The sequence below is a fragment of the Bradysia coprophila genome, unplaced genomic scaffold, assembly GCF_014529535.1.
Source record: "Bradysia coprophila strain Holo2 unplaced genomic scaffold, BU_Bcop_v1 contig_297, whole genome shotgun sequence".
In the NCBI taxonomy this organism is placed as follows: domain Eukaryota; kingdom Metazoa; phylum Arthropoda; class Insecta; order Diptera; family Sciaridae; genus Bradysia; species Bradysia coprophila.
In genome coordinates this window covers 2,881,789-2,897,162 of record NW_023503555.1, presented here as the reverse complement: position 1 = coordinate 2,897,162, position 15,374 = coordinate 2,881,789, and the positions used below count along the sequence as shown (strand labels likewise).

Genomic DNA, 15,374 nt, shown 5'->3' with positions numbered 1-15,374 from the left:
GATGTACTGTGACTGTCTTAGGTAGTATAATGTGGAGCAGATTTCAAATCGTGGCCCTAAACATATATGAATGAGTGATACTCCTTCATATATACCCTAAAATATGCAAGTTGTTATAGATGTAGCTTAGCATTCGATCAGGAATAGGCCCTGCTAAAAGCTGTAATAATGAATGAAGAAATAAAACGTTTTGTAGGAAAGTAGGAATCAAATTAGTTCAAAGATTATTTTCAAAATTTTCCAACAAATTACGCTGTTTGATAGATGTTATACTAATTATGGTAGTAAAATGAACAAGATTTCATAAAAGAAAAGAAAACAACAAAACAAACAGAAATCATATGTGAAATGTTTGTTAGTCAATATCAATCTCACACAGCTAAATCGCTTTTTTCGCTTTTTTTTCTTCTTATTTGATCCTTCATCGAACAACAAACAGAACACACAGCGATACTTTATACGAGAGGCTAAGAAAAATTCTGTTATAAGATAAGCCAAATCGAAATGTTTGAAGGAATGTGTACGAGTAGAGTACGTACATAAGTAATAATTATAAATATTGGGAGATGTGTTAGTATCACAACTTATCATTTATTCTCATCCTGAACGAAAATGTTCTGAATTTATTCAGTAATTGATCATCGGCTAACGAATAAGCATCTTAAAAAGCGCTCTGGACGAAAATGGTTTTTTGAAGAGTAGTCTATAGAAAAACAAAAATTTAAAAATCAGTTTGTCAAAGAGTTACAATTTGTGCGCTTAATTCAAAATATTTGACTATAAATTTCGTGTGAAAAATTTCTGATATAAAATTTCGTAGTGACATGATTCATTAATATCAATCGAAGGACAAGGAATAGCTTTCGTGGTTCTCTAATTTAAAAATTAATCAAAATTACTACCGGAAGTCAGTTGTAAAGAGAGTTGTATAAGAGAAAAATGGTCGAAACTGAAATCGTTGTATCTCAGGCCGACAGCAATTATGTAAAAAACAGTTTAATTGTGGTGTCTAATCGATTGCCGTTTGTATTGAAAAGGGATTCTGAAACTGGCAAATTAACTCGCATAGCAAGGTAAGACTCCTAAATGTATACGACTATGTCATCTGTTGTTGACAGCGGTGACAAGAAACGTGATGCTAATGAGATCTGAAATCATCATGAATTTGAACAAATGAAGTAAAAGATTGTGCCTCAAACTGTTGAAAATGCTAAAATCAGAACAGAACGAGTAACAAATAAACCAAGTCCTATTATAAGGAAACAAACTCTCTTAAAAATTCTTAAACGTAATTTTTCGTCTTAAGTTGGTTGGTATTTCGATAAGCGGTCAAGTGAACATAGAAAAAGTCGCTTAAAAATTTAAGAATTGAATTCTCTTAAAATGCTGGTCATCTGTGCGAAGCTAAATTTATTTGTCGTCGATCCAAAATAATTTTATGAACTCTGGATTACTTTGTTGTTGGTTCATTGATTGATTGAAGGAATTCTTACTGAATTTGACTATATACTGTATATGCAGCTAAAAATGGTTCTGAAACGACGTTGTCATCTGTTGTCAACAACAAAGACAATAACAAGCGATAAGCTTTGGTCAGTGTTCATTTATTTAGCAAAATGCATGTTGGAATTATTAAAGTAGAAGATTTTGTATCTAACATAAGAAATTACTTTAAGAGCGCTCACCCCTTGGTAATTTTCTAGCCTACATTTGTGCGCAAAAATATTCGTTTTTTGATGATTTCTCTGAACCAAAATCTTTTTTTGAAAAAGTAAAAATATTAAAGCATGCAAAAATGTGTTACTTTTAAGGGAAAAATTGGTTTGTGGATTCTTACAGTTTTTAACATTCAAAAGTATCGACATATTATACATTTCTTATTTTGCTTACTTCTCTCATTTCTCCATATACTTGTTATGGAGAAATCAGAGAAGTTGATACTTTTGAATGTTAAAAACTGTAACCCACTTGGAGAAACCTTTCCAAAACACATAAATTTAAACATTTGCAAAGGTTTTTTCAAGTGGGATAAGTTATCATCCACAAACCAATTTTTCCATTAAAAGTAACACATTTTCGCATGCTTTAATGGTTTTACTTAAAAAAAAAAATTTGGTTCGGAGAAATCATCAAAAAACGAATATTTTTACGCACAAATGTAGGCAAGAAATTTGCCAGATGTTGAGCGCTCTTAAGCAGAAGAAATAATAGATTTATGACCGTTACATGTTTGCCGTTTCTAAAATGTTTTCAATTGACAATGTAGGGATCGATGAATCAAAGTACAATTCATTATTATTCAGAGTGTCAGAACTTTATAGAAACCGCTTCTCTTTATTTACTCTTTTATTCTTCTATCAAGTTCGAAATTGTTACAAAAATTAGGTCAATATTCCTGAGTGAAAAAATGTTCTCACCAGATGGTGACATAATAATTTGAGACTGAAAATTGTAAGGCTAAACTTTATCGAAAAAAACTCACTCAGAGGACGACTAGACGACCTAAATAAACGCGAAAAAAAATCTTTTTGTAAAAAACAATTTCAAAAATCGAAACAAATTCAGAAGCTTATCGCCTTTTACATTTTAAACTTTGAATGTGATTTTGCAACAACATGTGTGAGTCAGATAAAGTTTCCTTTGTAAACAGTGGATGGAATAATATTATGGAAAGAGAAAAATTAGTGGAAAAATCACAATATCTTCGTAAAGACACGAAAAGCTAGATTTTGAAGTAAAATAATTTTGGCAATGAATGGCAATGATAGATAGCGCGTTGTTTGACAACAGCCAAATCGGTACAGAATTTATATGGAAAAACGATAATAACTGTCAGGCTCCTTTTCCCAAAATGTTCTTTATTGGTAGTTAAATCTTTACGGAAGATGTGCCACAACTTTACCGATTCTGTAACTGAAAATTCCTTTGTCTTCATTCCATTGCTGGAATTGCTAGCTCCACATAATTGTTAAGAAAACAGAAATTAAAATAGCTTCCAATCATCGATCATGCCCGCGAGTTAGCATAGCGAACGGGACACAAGTCCAATTGATCACTGAATTAAAATCAATTCGATTTCTTTTTGTAGTGCTGGTGGTCTCGTCACCGCCGTTTGTCCCGTGGTAATAAAAGGCAATGGACTGTGGGTTGGATGGCCAGGAATTCATTCAAACGAGCCGTTATATGACATACCAGGTGTGTTGATTTTATTTTCCAATTTTGTTTGCAAGAAATCTAATGACAAATTTATGAAAATATAGAATCTGATCCTAATGACTTAACTCCAACGGCTGGCCTGAAGTCTTCGCAGGTAAGTTAACATACATTGTAAGCGTAAAATGTTTTTGGTTCAAATTTAGAACTGTTGCGTTTAAAGCTAAGTGTACACCAAGCGAAGGTTCCATAGAATTTTTTGGCTGATCTCATGAATTTAATATAGAAAGTAACACAAATTTTCTCTCACTTTTTTTTTGCTTCAATCGGAGGTGCGTGCGCCAAATGAACTTTCTGATTAAATCTTTCTTTTAACCGGCCATTGTATACTAGGCTTAATCAATAACGAAGCTACAAAGTCCGTTCCGTACTATGTTGAAAGATTAATTTTTATTTTTTTATTTTCGTTTCGCAAAGAATTCTGAAAAAAAAACTTTGTTCAGCTTATAACACTAACTAGCGCATTCTAGTTAAATTCAGAAGCAGCTCCCATGCTGTGAACTTATCTGGAATTGTTTGGATTAATCTGTTTTGCTTTTTGAATTCTTTTATTTATTAAATTAATTTTCTAATAAGACGGCAATAATTGTTATTGACAGTTAATTGGTGGCAAGGCTTCGATTATTTGCTTTGTTTGTAAATAATTCATCTCACAACAAAAGTATAATATCAGTGCTGCGTATTTTGTAGCTGGTGATTCTATTGCAATATTTTGCAATTGCCTATGTGCTAGTCCTGTATCTGGTAATTCTGGTATAGAATATTGTTCACCTGATTGGGATATTTTCGTTGCTGAGTTAGTGCTAGTCATGAGTTGTCTATAGTCTTCTAGTCATCTTCTATTCGACGAACAATTAACACTAAAAAACAATAACCTATAGCTTGAGTTGTATAGCAACAGATGGTGTTACTTCCACAATGCCGACGCCATCTGTTGTCATTTCGTTAGTAGGAAACAAAAGAAAAGAGTTGAAAAAATGTTACAACAACAGACGTAAAGGATTTACTGATTAAATTGTGCTTCAATTGTCGTTAATATGTTTTGCTAAATGCAGTGAAGTAAACACCAATGCCTATTTTTGAGAAAATTAGTCATTTTCTCCCCTCTGCTGAAACTTCGGAAACCTTTGTTGTGAAAAACGTTGTGAACATTGGTGAAAAAATAACTATTTTAAAGATAGACATCGCTAAACACTATGAGAAACGAAACGAAGAAGTAGCAGATTTATAAAAAGTTTATTTTATGCTCTGACCATAAGTTGATAAGTCGATGAATTAAATTAACTTTCTGTACTAACTTCTTCTGTTTTACCTTATGGACGTCTTCATTCTTCAAATCATTTCAGACTACTTATTGTTATTCACATAAAGTGGCATTACTGTTTAAGTTTAAAAATAGTAATCGTGACTCGAAACCTAAAGAGATATGATCCGAGTTCGATTTCCACATGGAATTTTTCTAGCGATTATATCGCATTGGTCATTACATCCAAACGTTCACTTAAGCTACATAATTTGGGTAGTTGCAGTGTGCTTGGTGGCAGGTGTCTGCAACTATGTATACACACTGAATGACTTCGTATGGCGAATACGATGAATTTATATGCATTTGCTTAGCTTATATTTAGGTGAGATTTTATTTATCGCCTAACTTTCCCCAGAGATTATTTGTATGCTTTGAGGCATTAGTCGGAAGTCACGTTTGGCCGGTGGTGGTCCACACCAGACTGCTCTTTTTATTGGCCTTAAAAGGCTGTTAGTGAGGTCTGTAAACAAATCAAATAGAATGATAAAAATCTTATAAATCTTTTTAGTCTCACTGATTTTTTCTGAAGATTTTTTATCAATGGCATTAGAAAAGCGATTAGTGATTTGTTATGACATGTATGGCCAAAATTGAATATGAATTCTGACTGGTGTACTCTGCGAAATGTTTGTTAAAACAAATGAAGTAGTAGATTTTGCCCTTAAATACCAGAAGTATATTGATTATGTAGCGAAGTGTTTATCGCTCGTTTTTGTTAATCATAATTGATTAAGATGTATGATTGAGAATCAAAAAATGAACCTTCTAACAACCGCATGAAACATGGAGTTGCTCCTACACTTAATCTTTCACAAATGAATACTTCGACTGACTTCAATTGATTACTATCAAAATGTTGACAAACAACAAAGATCATTTCAAACACTCTAACGGCAACTGATTAACTAGCGCGACTTTTGTAACACATTCAAGTAACACCATTTTTTCTCCAATTCTTAGAATTTACTAATACCTTCAAACGATCTACAAAAAAAAATTAAAAAATTTCCTTCATAAATAAAACAAATGATGTAAGATAACAGCTTTCATAAAAAACATTATCAATACTTTCAACAGATGATGTACAGACTTTCAGCTTACACGCTTTCCAAAAACTTTTTTTTTATTAAATTTGATATCGTCTAAAATTGGGCCAAAATATGGCAAAGAAAATGCATGACGCACATTTTCAGTAATATCAGTCGTGTGCTGGAACAATGTATATCTCGTGTGGTGCAACACAGCATTTACGACCATGCTGCCTATATAATAGGAGAAAGAATTTTTTAAATTTCAAGTGATAAATAAACGAAATAGTTCATTTCATTCATTTTTTTTGATGTTCCTATCAAAAAGTATTTAGACTTTTGACCCAATGGGTAGGAATGCGTAAAATACTGTGATTGTTTGACGCAGACTTTCAGTAATTGGCTTAAGTTGGACTTTCGTTTATTTTTGTCAATTTCATAGCGTCTAAAATTAGGCCAAAATAAGTCGACAAAAATATTTTGACGACAATCGTATGACGCACATTTTAAGCATAACATCAATACTGTCGTGTGCGGTTTATCTGCTATGCGATGCGAACGAAACCACATACATCTCTTCATGAGATTCTCTCGCAACAACGTTGACTAGAACTTTACCGCCCACTATAGGATAAGTTACAGTACATAAATGCCACAAAATTGTTATTTTGAATAGTATGATTGGAAGCCTTGCCTTCAGCTCGGGCTTTCAACTACGCCATAATTTAGAAGCTGTTACGTAGTATATGATCAACCGTTTGGGAATTATGATTTGCTAATTACTCTAATTATCAAACAGGTCGTATGCGTCGACGCTAAACCAGACATTTTCGATTCATATTACAATGGCTGTTGTAATGGTACATTCTGGCCACTATTCCATTCGATGCCGGGTAGAGCTTCGTTTAAAGAGGGACACTGGCGCAACTATGTCAAAGTGAATCAATATTTTGCCGAAAAAACACTAGAAGCTCTCGAACGGTGCCATCAACGCAAAAACAATTCGTCCGTTCCAATAGTGTGGATACACGATTACCATTTAATGTTGGCTGCGAATTGGATACGAGAGAAGGCAGAACAAAAAGAGCTTCCATGCCAGCTGGCATTCTTCTTGCACATTCCATTTCCGCCATGGGATATTTTCCGATTGTTCCCGTGGGCCGATGAATTGTTACAGGGTATGCTTGGATGCGATATGGTTGGATTTCACATTCGGGATTACTGCTTGAATTTCGTTGATTGTTGTCAACGTAATCTGGGCTGTCGTGTTGATAGGAAGAATTTACTCGTTGAACATGGTGGCCGTTCCGTAAGAATAAGACCGTTGCCTATTGGTATTCCGTTCGATCGATTTGTCGAGCTGGCACAGGGTGCAAAGAAAATTTTCGAAACAAAACAAAAGATTATCCTTGGAGTTGATCGGTTAGACTACACCAAAGGCTTGGTACATCGGCTGAAAGCGTTTGAAATGTTATTGGAACGACATCCTGAACATATCGGCAAGGTCAGCTTATTGCAGATTTCAGTTCCATCCCGTACAGACGTTAAAGAATACCAAGACTTAAAAGAAGAAATGGATCAGCTGGTAGGACGAATTAATGGCCGTTTTACGACTGCTAATTGGTCACCGATTCGATACATTTATGGATGCGTTGGTCAAGACGAATTAGCTGCATATTATCGTGAAGCAGACGTAGCACTCGTGACACCGTTACGGGACGGAATGAATTTAGTTGCTAAAGAATTCGTAGCTTGCCAAATAAACTCCCCACCAGGCGTGCTGATCGTATCACCATTTGCGGGAGCCGGTGAAATGATGCACGAGGCGTTGCTGAGTAATCCTTATGAAATCGGTGGTGCTGCAGACGTTATTCACAGAGCTCTGACAATGCCAGAAGACGAAAGAGTTTTGCGAATGAGTAGATTGAGACGACGCGAAATGGAATGTGATGTCAACTACTGGATGCGATCATTTTTGAAAGCAATGGGCTCAATAGAGGAAGATGAAATTGGCACAACCGTAATGCAACCAGTAAGCGTAAACGATTTCGACTATCTGGAAAGTTACATTGGTTCCAATTTCAAATTGGCTTTGCTACTTGACTACGATGGTACTCTTGCACCGATTGCTCCACATCCAGACCTTGCGGTACTGCCACCCGAAACGAAAGGAGTCATTCAAAGACTCTCCAATCATTCCGACGTTTTTGTTGCCGTTATATCGGGAAGGAATGTGGAAAATGTTAAACGAATGGTCGGCATCGAAGGTATTACTTACGCTGGTAATCACGGTCTAGAGATTTTACATGCTGATGGAAGTAAATTCGTACATCCCATGCCCATTCAATTCGAAGGCAAAGTCAGTCATTTGTTGAAGGCATTGCAAGAATCGGTAAGTGAGTCTTCAGTGATCTTTAGGATAAATTTGATTGCATTTTTTTCCCCAAAACAGCTTTGTAGAGATGGTGCCTGGGTGGAAAATAAAGGACCATTATTGGTAAATTAAATTTTGTCAATTAATTGAAATGGAGGAAAAACTCTCAACAATTAAATTCCAGACATTCCATTATCGTGAGACTCCAGTGAACCTTAGAGAACCCATGATAGCCAAGGCTAAAAAGCTCATCGAATCATTTGGGTTCAACGCACATGAGGCAATTTTATAGCATAGAATTCACTCCTTGAAAGCATTTGAAATTAATAAAAAAAAATCAATTTTTAGGCACATTGCGCCATCGAAGCCAAGCCCCCAGTTCAATGGAACAAAGGTAAAGGGTGATGTGAACAGATTACCTTAAGAATCAATGTCATTAAGAGTTTCCCTCTGTTTTAGGACGAGCATCAATTTATATACTAAGAACGGCATTCGGTGTCGATTGGAGCGAACGCATAAAAATAATTTACGCTGGTGATGACGATACCGACGAGGATGCAATGGTGGTAATTATATATTATTCTGATATGTTAGTATCACAGACACTAAACAGAACGTGAACCATGTTAGGCACTGAAAGGTATGGCTGCTACTTTCCGTGTGACCTCGTCACAAATCACAAAAACATCGGCCGAACATCGTCTACCATCGCCAGATTCGATATTGACTCTGCTGCAATGGGTGGAACGTCATTTTATGCGGCGAAAACCGCGAGCTAATTCCCTGACTTACCGAAATAAGAATAGAGATCTACTGACCATGATGCAAATGTCGATCGATTTGACACCGAATACATTGAGCAGTGGATCGGACGATGAGGTGCTTTAGATGTATGTGTGCATATTGATGGATGATGGGTTGGGTATTTTGTTAAAGTTTTTCGGTGGAACGGTAGATGAGGTGATATACTAAGTAATTTATGCAATTTATATCATTTGTAGCGAAATTTTAAATAAATTTATAAACGTTGTCGAAGGTTGAAGTAGTGGATTTCCCCGCAAAAAGTTCTACCAATTTGCAGGTTGCTCGGCAAGGATTTTACTTCAATATTTTCACGTTTCCAAAAACACTTTGACGTTTACCTTGACGCATAAAGAGTTGATGCCACTCTAGCCATGTGTTGTACTTAATACTAACAACTATCACGGTAATTTTCTTAAAACTAACCAAAATGAACGAAATCGCTAATACCTGAAAACACTCGGGCCATCTTTGTTGGGTCCAACATGGTATACTACCAGGGCTTACTTTTTAGAAACTTTTAGAGAAAATCGAGAAATTCAAGAAACTTTGAGAAATTCAAGAAACTTCGAGAAATTCAAGAAATTTCGAGAAATATTTCTTGAATTTCTCAAAGTTTCTTGAATTTCTCGAATTCGAGAAATTTCAAGAAATTCCAGAAAATTCAAGAAATTCGAGAAACTTCGAGAAATTCAAGAAATTTCAAGAAACTAATTTCTCGAGTTTCTTGAAGTTTCTCGAATTTCTCGAATTCGAGAAATTTTAAGAAATTCGAGAAAATTCGAGAAATTTCAAGAAATTCAAGAAATTAGTTTCCAAAAAGTAGGCCCTGTATACTACCGTTCTTTTACGATCATCCATCCATTTCTACTGCTCTTTTCATCGAACTATTTTGAATGAACAGCAATCTCTTACTTCTTTAGTTTAAACAAAGATTTTACTATAAAAAAACCACATTAGCCACGGGATATCGCTAATTTTTTGTCGTTGCTATCGGTAACAGATGATATGCCTTTCGTGAAACGTCAGGGTTGGTTGACGAAGAGTTTAGCAAACATTTTAAATTTCGAACTAATTTGGTCATTGTAATCATCATAGGACGGCAACATTTCGTCACCCTCCTACTTCAATTATATGCCTCCGCAATACACACTTTTAAGGTGTCCACGCAATTACCACGTTTAGCTCTCCGTTTACAAACGAACAACAGAAGATCCTGCCACTTTTCATTGTTAAAGTGTAAACTGAGTGCTAAACGGAGTAATTACGATTGCGTAATCTTGCTATAATCTTTGTCAGCCTTATAAAGTGTGAGAGTTGGAGCCATTTTGTCGAACAGTTTTTGCCTTTTATAACCTTGAGGTCGTTTTACTGAGATTAACAATAACTTGTCGAAATGTCGAATCGACCACTCTTTCGATGTGTAAGTATTTTCAACAGACTGTACGAAATCTATTACTTCGATATGGTTGTCTGCCCAGGATTAATTGAAAAAATTCGCACAAAAATTCTTGAAAAAACATTTATTTCTTAAAAAATGGTCCACACTAAACACCATCGCAACTAATCGTATATGGACTGTATTCCAATAACGTTACCATATTCGCTTCTTATCTGAAATGGAAAGTAGAATTTTGTTTTTAAAAGAAACACAACAGCATAACACTGCTCCTAGCATCAACACTTGTATTTCAAAAGTCAAAACGTCTCCAAATTTTGATGTACGGCATCAGCCTCTATGTTAATGCTAGGAGCAGTGCTATGACAACAGCGAAATTGAATTCACATTCACTCACCAAGTCTAAGTACTCGTTCAAATAATGATAATTGTCGACAACCACATTCAATTTGATGCCATTGATCCTCCTTCCGCAAGCCGAAACTATTTGCATAAACAAAAGTAAATTCATTACTAGGCCGGTAATTTGAAAATGTTCCAGTCGCTTCATCCGCTCTATGAATTGGACGAGTGTGTCCTCGGTGAATAGGTGCAATTGACAATGGAAACGCGACAGATTGTTTAGTCGATAGGTTAAGTCCATCAAGGATTGTTCGAACACCACCTGGCTGGGCTCATTGACGACCGTATTTTCCAATTTGAGGTATTGCAACTTTCGAAATCTGCCGATCGATTTTATGAAGCTGGTGTTGATGTCAATGCATTCAAAGCTCAACCGTTCGATCTGCTTATTGGCTGCTTGCGATAATTGCCGTATGAATGTGGATATGTTCTCCCATTCACACTGTAAGCTTAGCGATTTTAACTCCTTTAGTTGAATCAAGTGACAAAGATTGATCATTAGATCGCACATGAAATTTCGGAAGGAAAACGCTAGGTCCTGCAACTGCTCAAATTTCCCGATGGACTTTAAGACTCCGCCGGTCAATTTAACCGAGTCACCAACGTCCTGTATTTGTAGAACGCTCAGGTTCGGATTGTTTTCAAGCAACCAAATCAGTTCCGATGACTTGCAGCAATGACGGGTGGAAGTCAATCGGAATTCCTTTAATTTTGTACACGTGAATGCACGTGATTCTACTTTAATGTCGTCGTCGGCATCGTTGCCAGTGGAATTCGAATTGGTCACACACAACACCACTAAATTCTCACATAGTGTAAGCAGTTCGCTGAAATGATTCGCCGATAGGATGCACTGATGAAACGCTAACGTTGTCAGTCCATGGAGTAGGTGCTTCCATTGACTTGTGAAAGATTCCATGAAACTGAAGCCGTTGAATTTAATGCAGACTAACTTGGGACCACAACATTTTAATATTTCTTCAAGTATAAGGTCGTCTCTCTGCTCCACAAAGCCGGACATTGTTACTTCCAGTTGCTGGGTATTTTTGACCGCATCGATAAATTTCAGAAACTTTGTTGCTTCGCTGACTGTTAGTTTGTCGGTTGATTTTATTTTGTTCAAATCAACAACTCGCGACATCTTCGCTCTCAGGTAATTGAACACGATGAAGCGAAACCTCTCACACACCATTGCCAAATTGACTAAATCTAATTTGTCACAGAACGTAAATAAGCTAATGAGGCAGTCATCGTTTAGTGATGTAAATGGATTGACTTCAGCAATTGCGTCACCTTGCGTCTGATTAATTGTTTCAACTGTCGGTGGTTCGTTGATCTTATTTTCAGACACTGTTACCGCCTCCAATTTTATTTCATTTCGAGATTGCTTGACCGCAGTTCGTTCTTTAACTTTTGATGACGTGGATTTGGCAACACGACGCTTGCGTGGAGCGGGTGTAACTGATTTTTTCGGTGATTCGACAACATTGACGTCATCGTTCCGAGAAATCGTCGCGACGCAAGGTTTTGCGCATTCTTTCAGTTGAATCTCGATGACTGGCACCTCTATTCGATTTATTTTGCGAACAATTTCCTTCTTCGGTGATTCTTTTCGTGTGGTGTGTCTCGTCATTCTCTTGGGCAGTAGACTGTACAAGTGTTTCGCTTCATCCGGATAGTCGCGCAGTATTTTAGAGGCATCATATGCATAGTCCATAGTGACGATGGCATAGCGCTCGTCGCTGTCCGTATGATAATTCAATGTGCATGACTGTACCGGACCGTAGATGGAATATTTTTGTTCCAGGCTCTCAACAGTCGTCTAACGAACGCGGGAAAAGAAGGTAAGTCAGAAATGGTTTCAGATCTCTACACACTTTCCACTTACTCTGTCTCGAATGTTCGACACGAAAATGGTTTTGATTCGCCTGCCATCATCACCGTAGAAAATTGGAAGTCGCGTATACGTCGCCGTCGATCGGATATATTTCGCCATAGTTTTTATAGAATCATGAATAGATAAACGAAAAAGTAAAATAATGCAATTGATAAGACACAAAAGAAGGCACTTGAATAATTCATTTATAAAACTAAGACAAAAAGCAAAAAAAAAAAAAGGAAAATTCAAAACTCGATTTTTATTCGTTTCGTTCAAGCAGCACTGGCTCTGCTGTGAATACTATTCGATTATACTCGAAAAAAAAATTACCTGCATACAATCGTTCGGCTCGGTTTGTCTAAAGGTTGTCTTTTTTAATAATTACACGATTCTAAAATAGCATTTCAAAGCTTATTACATTGAGCTTGCATTATGATCGCAATTTTCATCGTTTTCGTTCAATTGTGCCAATTATTTTGTTGGCACTTTAAGCAAATTGTATCAGACTGAGATTTATATATTTTGATGACAAACATTGTTTAATGTTAAAACAAAACGCGCAGATTGTTGAATGAATTTGGAGCGTGTAATTGACAAGAAGGTCTGTAATCACTAATCTGCAAAGCTTCCAGTGATGCGCTTTGCAAGAAATTGGAGTTCGTGTCCAAGAAAGCTTTAATTTTTGGTGTCTATTTTCCTATTGTGAGCTCTTACATTCTATGAGTGTATGCACATAATACATTTCTCAAGAAATTCGAGGAATCTCGAGAAATTAATTTCTCGAAAATAGGCCCTGGTGTCAAGATTCTCTTTACGCTCTGTTTTCAGGTGATATACACTCGCCAAATTTTGAAAGCCGACACATTTCATGTTTTGTGGTTTACTGACTTTTTTGTGAATTTTGTCTGTATTTTTATATGGAGAAGTCAGAAACTCAAGTAAAACACAGGAACAGTGTCGGTTTACAAAATTCGAAGCGTGAAACTTCACTCTAGCAAAATATCCATGAAATGTCATAGCTGTGAAGTTGGTTCGCAAAAAAAAAAAAAAATGGAGCGACCTTAATATGTCCCATTAATTAATTTTATGACGAAATATACTCGAAATTTAATAAAGGTATACGAAAACCTATCACTGTGCTTTAGCTTCCAAACAGCATTTCCCTAGTTAGTGATGATAACGTATACTATACGATCACAGTCAGAACGGTGTCAAGTGTTTGTTACCGAAATAGGTTTCACCAAGCCTTGTAAGGTAGATTGAGTGGGAACCACAAATCTATATTGGGTATCACACACAGCAAACACAATTTACTGGGTCCGATGTGCTAATAGCATATTACTTACCAATGGAATAGTCAGGGTCTCTTCTTTGGGAATAAATTCCCGAGAAAAAAACAAATATTCCCTAAAATTGAACGGAATTGAAGGTTTCCACCTAGGTTTTACATAGACGCAGACATGTTTTCACTTAGCAATACTACATCCGTTTGAATAATTGAACGATCAGTGGATATTATTCTTATCAAATTTTTAATACACAAAAGACCTGTTTTAAGCCGATGGAAATTTACATGTTCCTGCAATGTACACGACACTTCGCTCATAAGGAATATGCATTTACATTACCTTAGCACGCACGGTGCGGTTGAACAACTTTTTTTTTCGAAAAGTTCGTAAACATGGGGTAACGATTATTTTTTTCCTAAATTTAAAATGTTTTGCCCGGGCCTTCTCGAGAAAAGTTGATTTAACTTTAAAAAAATGAGTCAAAAATGGCCCTTTGTGAAATGTTTTGTATTTTGCTCGTTAATGTATTTTTTTGGTTCTATAAACACATATTTAAGAAGTAGAGATTCAAACCTTTACAACGGTACCTTACACACCATATTCGAACCTTTGATATATGATTGGAATCCCGTTTTAGACGATCTTTAAGGAAATTTCGATGGTTATGTGGGTTTTCCCGGTATTTTTTTTAACTAATAGGTTCGAGCTATTTTTTTTTTCAATTGCTTCATAAAGATGACATCCATACCTTTCGATTGATAATACCAAACAAGACATATAAAGGCTCGACTAAGGGAGCCGGAACTGATTTCCTCTCGAGAAATAAGAGATTTTTTATGAAATAATGGAACTCGGTAAAGTGTTTTACAGCAGGAAATCTCATTAATTCAATTTTTTAGGTTTCTTATTATTTTTTCAAGAAAAAGAGACTCTAACCTTCACAACAGTACCCTACACATGCTGTTTAAACTTTTGGATCAGGAGTAGGATCACTTTCTTCGAGCAGTTTTAAGGAAGTTACAAACATTTTGCAACAAAAAAAAGTTGGTTTTATAAATACAAAAATTTATTATTTATTGTCCATTTTCAATGTATGATGTTAAAAAATGAAACCGAAGAGTTAACAATATCCACACAAGAAAAAGAGACGAACTACACAAAGCTCTGTGTAGATGGATCCACCTTGTATTTTTCCCAAAACGATTTAAATTTAAAGTGAATGGATTCCATGGCCGGTTCGTTCAGTATAGTATCCGAGTGCCTTTGAAGCGCAAGAACAATTTAGAACAGTATGTAGAGCTTTGTGTAGTTCGTCTCTTTTTCTCGTGTGAATATTGTTAACTCTTTGGTTTCATTTTTTAACATCACACTTTGAAAATGGACAATAAATAATAAATTTTTGTATAAAACCAACTTTTTTTTGTTGCAAAATGTTTGTAACTCCCTTAAAACTGCTCGAAGAAAGTGATCCTACTCCTGATCCAAAAGTTTAAACAGCGTGTGTAGGGTACTGTGGTTAAGGTTAGAGTCTCTTTCTCTTGCAAAAGTAATAAGAAACCTAAAAAATTGAATTAATGACATTTCCAGCTGTAAAACACTTTACCGAGTTCCATTATTTCATAAAAAATCGTTATTTCTCGAGAGTAAATCAGTTCCGAAATTTCGAAAATTAACTTCACAAAA

The 15,374-nt window shown here is 35.8% G+C and overlaps 2 protein-coding genes across 3 annotated transcripts; one reads left to right on the top strand and one right to left on the bottom strand.

Annotated features, from left to right (window-relative positions):
* Window positions 1-616: 616 nt before the first annotated feature.
* On the top strand, window positions 617-8,956 carry LOC119078863 (alpha,alpha-trehalose-phosphate synthase [UDP-forming]). Of its 2 annotated transcripts, XM_037186575.1 has the most exons (9): window positions 617-1,073; window positions 3,089-3,195; window positions 3,261-3,310; window positions 6,347-7,939; window positions 8,000-8,044; window positions 8,106-8,201; window positions 8,270-8,315; window positions 8,381-8,487; window positions 8,552-8,956. In XM_037186575.1, the coding sequence occupies exons 1-9, from the start codon at window positions 940-942 to the stop codon at window positions 8,807-8,809; spliced, it is 2,436 nt and encodes an 811-aa protein (XP_037042470.1). In that variant the 5' UTR covers window positions 617-939; the 3' UTR covers window positions 8,810-8,956. The 2 variants fall into 2 exon arrangements, with proteins under 2 accessions (XP_037042470.1, XP_037042469.1); XM_037186574.1 differs by having other exon boundaries at window positions 621-1,073; window positions 6,347-8,044.
* A 1,274-nt stretch (window positions 8,957-10,230) lies between these two features.
* LOC119078864 lies at window positions 10,231-12,725 on the bottom strand. The gene is made up of 3 exons (XM_037186576.1): window positions 12,412-12,725; window positions 10,519-12,345; window positions 10,231-10,336 (listed from the first exon to the last, which is right to left on the bottom strand). Exons 1-3 carry the CDS (start codon window positions 12,517-12,519, stop codon window positions 10,286-10,288), a joined length of 1,986 nt encoding a protein of 661 aa, XP_037042471.1. The 5' UTR covers window positions 12,520-12,725; the 3' UTR covers window positions 10,231-10,285.
* Window positions 12,726-15,374: the final 2,649 nt, after the last annotated feature.

Excerpts from the sequence above, each read along its gene's own strand:
- LOC119078863 (XM_037186574.1), top strand. The coding sequence starts at position 940 with ATGGTCGAAACTGAAATCGTTGTATCTCAGGCCGACAGCAATTATGTA. Across the intron at positions 3,311-6,346 it reads CTGGCCTGAAGTCTTCGCAG|GTCGTATGCGTCGACGCTAA; the intron begins GTAAGTTAACAT and ends ATTATCAAACAG. Across the intron at positions 8,045-8,105 it reads AAAATAAAGGACCATTATTG|ACATTCCATTATCGTGAGAC; the intron begins GTAAATTAAATT and ends ATTAAATTCCAG.
- LOC119078864 (XM_037186576.1), bottom strand. The coding sequence starts at position 12,519 with ATGGCGAAATATATCCGATCGACGGCGACGTATACGCGACTTCCAATT. Across the intron at positions 12,346-12,411 it reads TGTCGAACATTCGAGACAGA|ACGACTGTTGAGAGCCTGGA; the intron begins GTAAGTGGAAAG and ends CGCGTTCGTTAG. Across the intron at positions 10,337-10,518 it reads TGAACGAGTACTTAGACTTG|ATAAGAAGCGAATATGGTAA; the intron begins GTGAGTGAATGT and ends TTTCCATTTCAG.